The 11833-nt window shown below is 39.0% G+C and overlaps 2 protein-coding genes across 2 annotated transcripts in view; both read left to right on the forward strand.

Annotated features, from left to right (window-relative positions):
- LOC129839076 (gastrula zinc finger protein XlCGF17.1-like) overlaps positions 1 to 432 on the forward strand; it is a 55935-nt gene extending 55503 nt beyond the window's left edge. Inside the window, exon 3 of the transcript XR_008756972.1 lies at positions 372 to 432. The gene's annotated coding sequence lies outside the window, so the exon portion shown is untranslated. The remainder of the gene's footprint in view (positions 1 to 371) is intronic.
- Positions 433 to 3336: 2904 nt separating this feature from the next.
- On the forward strand, positions 3337 to 10444 carry LOC129839088 (gastrula zinc finger protein XlCGF17.1-like). The gene is made up of 2 exons (XM_055906364.1): positions 3337 to 3607; positions 9347 to 10444. The coding sequence occupies exons 1-2, from the start codon at positions 3337 to 3339 to the stop codon at positions 9979 to 9981; spliced, it is 906 nt and encodes a 301-aa protein (XP_055762339.1). The 3' UTR covers positions 9982 to 10444.
- The last annotated feature ends 1389 nt before the right edge of the window (positions 10445 to 11833 follow it).

Consider the following 11833-nt stretch of genomic DNA (forward strand, 5'->3'; position numbering starts at 1 on the left):
GTAAAACTAACAATGACTCAATAATCCTTCTGGGAATGTTATGATGTCATAAAGTTATGGGAGGAGTTAGAAAGTTGGCTGTCAGAAGTACAGTTATACAATGTAAAATTACGTTTAATCTGTCTGTCTGTATATTTCAAAACAAGAGGGTGCAGTGAGATACCCCAGAGTTGGACGATACTTCTCTTTTCTCTCATAAATCATCTTAAATATTATACTTAATTAAACCTGGAAATCAACCAATCCTCTGTTGTTAATTCAAAAGAAAGGTCAAATGCTTTGTTATCTAAAAGTTTAAAGTGACGGAGAGAAATAAAATGGTGCTGATGCGGGAGCTTGAGATGGGGGTGTGTTCTAGTGGGTCTGGGCAGGTGTGATGTAGTTAATGGAGATGGAGGTGTGTTCTAGTGGGTCTGGGCAGGTGTGATGTAGTTAATGTTTCTATGATGTTGTTTGTATGTGTATGTTTTGTATTGTTTATAAAATATCAAATAAAATATTAAAACATTTCCAATGCAAAATACCACCTCACAGTTCTATTTTTGGAGTAATTACATTAAACCAATCAGAATTTAAAAGAATGCCAAAGTCATTATGGAGGACCAGCCTATTCCCTATGATGTATACTACAACAGAAATAATTAAAAATGTATAACTTCATATTAAACCAATTGTTTCCACTTATGACTTATTAATTAAAGTAAACCACAGTTTTGTAAATACATAACGCCATCTAAGCAAATATCAAAGAATGTTAGCTATATAAAGTTATCTTAGCCAGCCAGCTAACGTTAGCTATATGCAGTTATCTTAGCCAGCCAGCTAACGTTAGCTATATGCAGTTATCTTAGCCAGCCAGCTAACGTTAGCTATATGCAGTTATCTTAGCCAGCCTGCTAACGTTAGCTATATGCAGTTATCTTAGCCAGCCAGCTAACGTTAGCTATATGCAGTTATCTTAGCCAGCCAGCTAACGTTAGCTATATGCAGTTATCTTAGCCAGCCAGCTAACGTTAGCTATATGCAGTTATCTTAGCCAGCCAGCTAACGTTAGCTATATGCAGTTATCTTAGCCAGCCAGCTAACGTTAGCTATATGCAGTTATCTTAGCCAGCCAGCTAACGTTAGCTATATGCAGTTATCTTAGCCAGCCAGCTAACGTTAGCTATATGCAGTTATCTTAGCCAGCCTGCTAACGTTAGCTATATGCAGTTATCTTAGCCAGCCAGCTAACGTTAGCTATATGCAGTTATCTTAGCCAGCCAGCTAACGTTAGCTATATGCAGTTATCTTAGCCAGCCAGCTAACGTTAGCTATATGCAGTTATCTTAGCCAGACAGCTAACGTTAGCTATATGCAGTTATCTTAGCCAGCCAGCTAACGTTAGCTATATGCAGTTATCTTAGCCAGCCAGCTAACGTTAGCTATATGCAGTTATCTTAGCCAGCCAGCTAACGTTAGCTATATGCAGTTATCTTAGCCAGCCAGCTAACGTTAGCTATATGCAGTTATCTTAGCCAGCCAGCTACCGTTAGCTATATGCAGTTATCTTAGCCAGCCAGCTACCGTTAGCTATATGCAGTTATCTTAGCCAGCCAGCTAACGTTAGCTATATGCAGTTATCTTAGCCAGCCAGCTAACGTTAGCTATATGCAGTTATCTTAGCCAGCCAGCTAACGTTAGCTATATGCAGTTATCTTAGCCAGCCAGCTAACGTTAGCTATATGCAGTTATCTTAGCCAGCCAGCTAACGTTAGCTATATGCAGTTATCTTAGCCAGCCAGCTAACGTTAGCTATATGCAGTTTTCTTAGCCAGCCAGCTAACGTTAGCTATATGCAGTTATCTTAGCCAGCCAGCTGACGTTAGCTATATGCAGTTATCTTAGCCAGCCAGCTGACGTTAGCTATATGCAGTTATCTTAGCCAGCCAGCTAACGTTAGCTATATGCAGTTATCTTAGCCAGCCAGCTACCGTTAGCTATATGCAGTTATCTTAGCCAGCCAGCTACCGTTAGCTATATGCAGTTATCTTAGCCAGCCAGCTAACGTTAGCTATATGCAGTTATCTTAGCCAGCCAGCTAACGTTAGCTATATGCAGTTATCTTAGCCAGCCAGCTAACGTTAGCTATATGCAGTTATCTTAGCCAGCCAGCTAACGTTAGCTATATGCAGTTATCTTAGCCAGCCAGCTACCGTTAGCTATATGCAGTTATCTTAGCCAGCCAGCTACCGTTAGCTATATGCAGTTATCTTAGCCAGCCAGCTAACGTTAGCTATATGCAGTTATCTTAGCCAGCCAGCTAACGTTAGCTATATGCAGTTATCTTAGCCAGCCAGCTAACGTTAGCTATATGCAGTTATCTTAGCCAGCCAGCTAACGTTAGCTATATGCAGTTATCTTAGCCAGCCAGCTAACGTTAGCTATATGCAGTTATCTTAGCCAGCCAGCTAACGTTAGCTATATGCAGTTATCTTAGCCAGCCAGCTAACGTTAGCTATATGCAGTTATCTTAGCCAGCCAGCTAACGTTAGCTATATGCAGTTATCTTAGCCAGCCAGCTGACGTTAGCTATATGCAGTTATCTTAAACAGCCAGCTAACTTTAGCTTTATGCAGTTATCTTAGCCAGCCAGCTAACGTTAGCTATATGCAGTAATCTTAGCCCGCCAGCTAACATCAGCTATAAACAGTTCTTAGCCAGCCAGCTAACATTAGCTATATGCAGTTATCTTAGCCAACCAGCTAACGTTAACTATTTGGCCAACTAACTATTAGCCTAACCAGCGTAGCCAACCAGCACGGTTATGGTCAGCGAGACCAACTACCGGAGAAAAAGTTACAAAACTCCCGTAGTCTAATTCACAGAAAACATGCTGAAAAGTAGTGATGGGGGAAATAAAGCTTCCTGAATCATTGGCTCTTTCCAGCCAATTGTGTCAAAAAATAGATTCATTACTCAATGCTTTGAGCGACACAGAATTTAGAACAGCCACATTTTTAAAGATGAAGTCACACGCTGTAGCAGCGTAGCCAATATGTCATATATTAAACCACTGGCCGTGTTCGAGAGCATCAAAATCATGCTGCGTTGTGGGTAAACGGTGACTGGCTGACTGATTTATAAATAATAATGAGCAGTTATTTATGATGCAAGGTGATTTGTAAATTAGTCAGTCAGTAGTCAGCAGCCACCTGCACTGTCGGCTGCAATGTCTAACGAGCTCAATACCACACCAATCAGGTGTTCGACGAAATGATTATTCAGAAGTCATTGATCACGTGCTGCTGATAAAGTGACACTGCTTGGAATTATACCGCTTAGCGACTTCAGTACATGTCTCATAGTTCCAATCTCAAATTTAACCCCTGTCCTGCTGAAGAAGAGAAGATCTGCTGGATGGAGAAAGTAGCTCTCGTGAAAGAGGTGGAGGAAGAGGAGGCTGTTACAATACAAAAACAAGTAAGCGGTGAGGCTGTTACCGTGAAAGAAGAAGAGAAAGATGTTTCAGTTAAAGAAGAGGAAGACACGTTCAGAGTGAAAGAGGAGGAAGATGTTACAGTAAAAGAAGAGGAGACTAAGGATGAACGGGCCCTGATTAACACTAGTAAGTACTGTCTTAAGTACAGAGGCACAAACTCTGCAGTTGTTAAACTGATGTGTGGTGTTAAAGGGGAAATGTGCAATTGCTACATCCATATTTTGACTTAAATTATTTATTTATAGTCATTGATTCTTGAAGAATATAACACATGCCTCATGAGCTTAGTTCAACTGTTGTACCCCATCAGAAACACAAATAAGCTTTTTTTACTCCAATGTTTAGGAACAATGTAAATCAACACTGTATAGCCTCAACATGGTTAAAACTATAATGTTGATTATTACCAAAACAGTGGTGGAATTACAGCTTTGTTATTGGTTGAACTGCAGATTTGTTGATTGATTGCTTTTTTAAAGGGGCAACCTAGTTTTTAAACAGCAACAAAATGGCATCCCAGAGTCCTGAGCTGTGTTAGAATACTCATACTAACTGCACTATTTGTGATGTTAATTGAGTATATAGTCTGCTTATTGGTCATAGTATGATGTAGTTAGTATGCCAAAAGTTCCCGGAAGTCGTACTAAGTTCGTACTACTATAGGGCCCATAATGCAATTCTTCAGGAAATGGGCGTGGCTTCAACATTTTCAGATTTTAAGAAAAAATGCAGCAGAAGTCCAACGCGAGAGCGAATACAATTTAACTGCTTTAAATAATTATGACAAATGTTGAGCAATGTAAACAAGTGATGACTTTTCAAATAAGTTACGTTACACGTTATGTTAGCTACACTACCCTTACAAAACGCATAGCATATCTTTACAGCAGTTTGTACCAGTATGTGAGCTAGCTACCTAACGTTAGTTGGCTACTTGTACATCAAACTTGCCAGTATAGTAACTATATTCTAACTAACTACCCAATGTTTATTGACTTGATTAGAGCGCAGAATAACTGATGAATTTAATAACGCTCAACACCCGTTGAATATGGCCGGTGTCAGTAAACATCTGCAAAAAAGCTCAAATGAAATTGTTGCCAGCAGCACGGTTGGTCACCAACGCTCTGGATAACATGAAAACAGCCTAACCAGCTCTGCTAGGGCAAATAAAATGGTAAGAGTGAGGTTTTCTCTGATTTGTGTCTAGCAAGCTATTCAACGTTAGTCTGTTAGCTGGGTGCTTTACTGTCATTGTGAGGTCAGAACGCTAGGATCGACCCTACTCCTCAGCCATATAGTATTTGTTTACAAACAGTGGTGTTATACGAGCTTATGTTTTGGTTGGTCTGAGGCATTTCTAAGTTATATTCTTCAAGAATCAATGGTTATATAGCAAATGGTTCTTTCTATAACTGCCAGTGTAGATTTCCTGTTGGGGTCAAATTGTTACAGCTGTTGATTAGTCATTGTATAATATTCTGGCAATTATTTTCATGCCATTACATTAAAGGCGAAAGATTGTCTTGTCTTAGCAAGGTGTTGCTCAAATAATTTTAGCTGCTAATCGCTAGTTAGCGGGCTAGCTAGCTTGCTAAATGTATTAAGAGTCAGAGCAAACGTAGCTAGCTAATACTGCCTGGTACCAGTGCTGGTGTAGATCTAGATAAGCATGTTTGTGCAGTGGTATCTTATCAGAGAGGAGTAAGCGAAGTATGAATATGTTGGCTAGCTAGAGGGCTACATGAAGTAAGAAATCAAAATGTAATGTAACATCTTAGGGTCAACTGGAAACACTGACCAACACTTTGCTTCCTACCATGTCTTCTTCTCTGAGGTTTATTGTCAGACTACACTCATCAGGTGTATTGCTGCCACCTACTGTACGGGGTTGTAAAAAATATTGAAAATGCAAAAAAAATTGGGAATAACAAATCCTACTAATTACATAAAATAAACACAAACCAAATTCACTCCACTACCCTGAATTTCAAACAAAAATGGTACTATTCAGATCCCTACACAGGTTCAGGAACCTGGGAGGGGTGGAACGTCTTCATTCAGTACTCCCTGTAACATTTAGTCTGTGAAGTCCTGGAGATCCAGAAATCTATTTGCCGCCTTCACAATGATGTCTAGCTTCTTAGATGTTTTATTAGTTTATTATTAATGCAATTTATCACTGCGGCAGTGAGGGCAATGCAAACGCAACTTTGTTGTAGAAACTCCTCCAAGCTAATGCGGAAACTGCTAGTTTGGACGAAGGTTACTAATAATTTATTAATGCAATTTATCACTTGCTCTATGAACACAACAAAGTCCACCTTCTACACTATTAGTGTGTTGGGATCCTTCTCCTGCATGGCTTCACTGTAGACTGTGGGACATGAACTACCTTCTCCTCTCTACTCCTTCAGCTATTTTCACTGCCTCCACATAGGACACCTGCTGGATGGGCATGATCCTAGCTGCTGTGACATCCTTCATCCGTACAGGGCACTCCGGGAACTTGGGAACGTGATTCCCATCACAATTACACCATGCTTCATCTGACTATGACATATTTATTCCTTCGACAAGCACTTGCCACATGTCCAAACCTTTTTACAATTGTAACACTGCAGCGGCTTCTGTGTATCTCACTTACCCAGGTTTTACATAAGATGGGAGAACCGCTTCACCAAACCACAGTAAAACCTTCCGTCTATCATTCATTTTAATTAATATGCATCTACCTGAAATGTTTAACCTAATCCACACAAAGCTTTCTCCTTTTGCGCTGTTGACACACAATCAGTATCATACCGCTCCTGGTCACTCGAACCGATTCCACTTTACCCAATTCATCCTTCACCATCTTTGACACCGTTAACAGGTCACCCACAAAAGCCTCCTTGCTGATGATTCCCACTCCGACCCTAAACTGCTGTTCATTACCAACTTTAGCTCTTTTCACTCCACTGTTCTTCACCATCATCCATGCATTCTCACCAACTGTACTCACGCCAAGAGAATCCCACAATGCTTCCTCAATTGTTCCTCCAGTCATCCCTGGACTCCCTCGCTCTGTGCTGTGAAAGATGTGAGCGTTTGTGTTCTCATAGTAGCATCTATATGGTTGTCATTCCATCTATATGGTTGTCATTCCATCTATATGGTTGTCATTCCATCTATATTGTTGTCATTCCATCTATATTGTTGTCATTCCATCTATATTGTTTTCATTTTTAGCACATCTGTTGCTTCACCAACTTGTTATCCCTTTCGTCTGCACTACTTGCTGCCATTTCCCTTCCTAATTTCCCTCTCTTGGATGTCTGCACCATGCTCCTACTCTGTCAGTAATTCCTCCCTGGTTTATTAATTGGTAGTCATGTCAAACAACAATATATTCAAGGTGCTGCACATTCTATTCCAAATCTAGAATTAGAATCGTCATTATGTTTCCATGATTTCAACAGTTAACCAGTTAACTAAACCTATAACGTGGACACCAAGGATGTGGATACCAAGGAACCACAGAAGCGGTCTGTTTGTCCCATTTCCAGCAAGGTTACGAGGCGCTTTGTCATTTCCAGAATCAGTTTATTTTGGTACTGTCCATATGTAGCTTGTTTTTGGTCACAGAATGGCTGAATAAGTGCAACATTTTGCCTGGAGCTAACTATGCAGAGCATAGCACATGTGGAATGACTTTAGCTTCCCTCCAGGCCTGAGGGCACATGCTCTCTAGTAGGCTTAAATTAAAGATACTGAAAATAGGAGTGGCAACATAGTACGCTATTATCCTCAGTAATTTTCCATCTCGATTGTCAGACCCCGGTGGCTTGTCATTGTTGATAGACAACAATACTTTTTTCACCTCTTCCACACTGACTTTACGGAATTCTAAATTACAATGCTTGTCTTTCATAATTTGGTCAGATATACTTGGAAGTGTAGTGTCAGTGGTTTTTGCTGGTATGTCATGCCAAAGTTTGCTAATCTTGCCACTGAAAAAATCATAACAGTAGTGGGCTTTGTGATGAATGAGCCATCTGATTCAGTTAATGATGGAGCAGAGTTTGTCTTTTTTCCCAAAATTGTATGTAAGGTTCTCCAAAGCTTTTTACTATCATTCTTTGTAATTTATCTTTGTTTCATTGTCTTCTTTTTCTTCAGTTTAGTCACATGATTTCTCAATTTGCAGGATGTTTGCCAATCGGTTGTACAGCCAGACTTATTTTCCATTCCTTTTCCCTCATCCCTCTCAACCATACCATTTTTCAATTCCTCATCAATCCACTGGAATTTAACAGCTTTTACAGTCATTTTCTTAATGGGTGCATGCTTATTAGTAACTGGAATAAGCAGTTTCATAAATGCGTGCAGTGTCTGGTTGCTCCTCATTACACACCACAGAGCAGCAAACATTCTTTACATCATCAACATAGGAATCGCCTGTTTTTTATTAAATAATTGAGACACACAAATGACTGGAGGGAACCAGAGATCAAGATAGCCTAACCTTAAGAAAAAAACTATTCTTCCTCCCGCTGCTGCTGGCCTTCGTAAATTCTGACGTTATGCTCCTGAAGTTTCCAGTAATAAGCTACAACAGCAGTCGGCAACCTTTTCCATTTGTAGTGCCAATTTATCTGACCATTTCTACTGATCTGGTGCCAGTTATGATTTTCATATTCATGTTTTACTGGAACAGTTTCATTTAATTTATAATAGTAATAATAATTCTAATAGTCTTTTTATCTCAATCTATTTCTATGATTAATCTACTTTCTATCGAAATGAAAATTATAAAAATCTAAATAACTTGTATTGCCATTGCCAACTATGTAAAAATAGCCTACATAAAGCCAACAAATAAAAACCGCTAGAAAATGTCCAGATAAAAATAAATCACATTGGCTGCGCATGGCCTGTCTACATAGTTGATACAATGTTTCAAGTTCTATCACCTAGGTCGGTCCGAAACTTGATATAAAATATTCTGGGCCCTCAGTTTCCCTCGCCAGTGAGTCTGGGACAGACACAGCTGTAGGCTATTTGTGTAAGGGATAAGAAGTAATCAGGTATTTTATGACATTTCCACTGGATCAGAGCATTACATTTTTCCCTTTCATGTTGAGTGGTTATAAAGAGTGAGAGCTGGAAATATTTTACAAATACTTTGAGGAACTATTGTCATTTGCCAATTGATTTTAGTAAGACTTTGTTTACTTGCTGTTTGAGGTGAAGAAAAAATTAATTTGAGAAGCTCCACAAATCATTAGTGCTGGTGCGTAAATACTATCAGACATCCCCAAATAGGTGCATCGCTCTCTGCATTGCTCTCTGCCCTCCGTTTGCTAAAACGCAATTTTGATGCAGAAACTCCTCCAAGCTAATGCGGAAACCACTAGTTAGACCATTGACCTACTGTAGGACCCATAACAATAACATAGACCTACTGTAGGACCCATAACTTCACCTAACAATAACATAGACCTACTGAAGGACCCATAACTTCACCTAACAACAACATAGACCTACTGTAGGACCCATAACTTCACCTAACAACATAGACCTACAGAAAGGTGCCTATATTGGAGATCAAAAGTTGTCTGGCACACTGCTTGGGATTTCAACAACTTAAAAAAACGTATTTCTAGCATACAATTGTAGATATTACTACAAATGTGAAAACAAGACAAAATATGACTATTGTTGTTCACTTGACTGTCTTAAGACAAATGTCAAATAATTAACATTCATTACAGACGTCATTGTTTGTACAACATCATGGCTACGCTGTTGGCATCACCTTTTTACAGTAGATTTTTGCTGTTGTGGGCCTTAAACCATCTGTCTGACTTTTTGTTCACACAGGAGAGAGACGTGACTATCGTGGATCCTCAGGGGAGCCTCAACAACCTCATGATGCTGAAGAGGCAGAGAAGAGTCTCTCCACATCAAAACACCTCAAGAAACACCTGCAGAGATCCACAGGGAAGAAATCTCACTTCTGCTCTGACTGTGGGAAAGGTTGCACATCTTCATCAGAACTTAAAATACACCAGAGAAAACACACAGGAGAGAAACCTTATAGCTGTGATCAATGTGGGAAGAGTTTTACTATATCTAGCTCTCTGACTTCACACCAGAGAACACACACAGGAGAGAAGCCTTATAGCTGTGATCAATGTGGGAAGAGTTTTGTTACATCTAGCGCTCTGACTATACACCAGAGAACACACACAGGAGAGAAACCTTATAGCTGTGATCAATGTGGGATGAGTTTTACTACATCAAGCTCTCTGACTATACACCAGAGAACACACACAGGAGAGAAACCTTATAGCTGTGATCAATGTGGGATGAGTTTTACTACATCAAGCCATCTTATTCGACACCAGAGAACACACACAGGAGAGAAACCTCATAGCTGTAATCAATGTGACAAGAGATACTCTAGTAAAAGATCTCTGATCAAACATCAGAAAATACATGGAGTTGTTTCATGAAATCAGTGAAATGTCACAATGTAGAATGTTTTAACATTGTAGTAGGAGTGTTTTAATGATGTCACAATGTAGAATGTTTTAACATTGTAGTAGGAGTATTTTAATGATGTTCTACCTTATCGTTTGCCCTGTTCAATTGATTGCAGCATGATATGGATATTAGCCTCAGGGGAAAATCCTGGCTCTGAATTGAAAGAGTATTATTTAACAGAAAGTGACTAACAAAAAAAGAGCTGTGTTACACTTACTGGGTTGGTGACCCACTTTAATCAAAATGCAACACTTCAAAATGTAGCTAGCTGTTTTCTACAAGTTGAAAAAGCTGCTTGTTTAAAAAAATACATGTAATATGATAATTGTTGCAGGTGTTTGTGTATATACACACATGAAAGCAGTATAATAAATTGGTCTATAATCAATTGTTATTAACAATCTGACGTCACTCCAGTATTTCTTGACAACATTCAAGTGCTAATTGTCTTTATTCCACTACTGAAGAAGCATGACTCAAATCACCTACTCAAACATTCAGCCTGATAGATGTGGAGAGTCAACACCTTTAGTTGATCCATCTTTTTGGTTTGCGTCTTGTCTTTATGTTTGGTGTGGGTTATTCTTTCGTTTTCCTCTTGGCAGATTTAGTGGGTCTCATGGTGGGTGTCTTTTAGTTCCCAGTTGTTGTCAATAGTCAACTTTCATTGGACACCCCCATAGTGTCTTTCAGAGCCCCTCCTAAAAAACAAGCTTATATTTTGGGTTGGACATTAAAACAATTTAATCAATGACATTTCCTTAGGATGCTCATTAGTCTTTAAGTTGTGATATAGTTTTTTTTAAATCTTATGTTTGTGTACAAAATATTTCCGTTTTTTTCTGTGAAGCCATTGTGTTGCATCATGTCTAAAATGTGCTGTATAAATAAAGGTTGATTTGATTTGAACATATTGCAAAACAAATTAACCCAATGACTGACCAATCAACAAACTCTTGATCCATTTTGGTATGAAAAACAGTATCAATCCCACATTTACAGCCTGCTGAAGGCGTGGTAAACACCACCCCCGGCTCTACCAGGGGCTTGAGGTTGTCTCCCACAGCTCTGCTTATGTCATGTTCTGTGGCCTTGCCGTTCCATTTCTTGACTGCCCCTGCAACACAGAAAGAAACACATTTAGTCATATTAGATAAAACACTCTAATGGATATGGAGCATCTATGGCCTCAGTTACACCTGGCACCTAAATGTGACTTCTGTCATCTGATCACTCCAAGCCGCATTAGGTTCAGATCTACCAGGATGGGCCTTTGACATAGTCTGGAAGCAGCCAAGCCACTGAATATACATAAGCAATGTCAAAAGATGAGTGGGGAAAAGTACATTCTACACAAGTGACCTTCATAATTAATCAAATGTTATTTGTCACATACATATGTTATTGCGTGTGTAGCGAAATGCTTGTGTTCCTAGCTCCAACAGTGCAGTAATATCTAACAATTTCACAACAAATACCTAATACACACACATCTAAGTAATGGATTAAGAATATATAAATATATGGAAGAGCGATGTCAGTGCAGCATAGACTGATACAATAGTATAGGATAGAATACAGTATATACATATGAGATGAGTAATACATAGACTAAGATACAGTAGAATAGGATAGAATACAGTATATACATATGAGTTGAGTAATACATAGACTAAGATACAGTAGAATAGGATAGAATACAGTATATACATATGAGATGAGTAATACATAGACTAAGATACAGTAGAATAGGATAGAATACAGTATATACATATGAGATGAGTAATACATAGACTAAGATACAGTAGAATAGGATAGAAT

The sequence above is a fragment of the Salvelinus fontinalis genome, chromosome 40 (assembly GCF_029448725.1).
Source record: "Salvelinus fontinalis isolate EN_2023a chromosome 40, ASM2944872v1, whole genome shotgun sequence".
NCBI lineage: Eukaryota > Metazoa > Chordata > Actinopteri > Salmoniformes > Salmonidae > Salvelinus > Salvelinus fontinalis.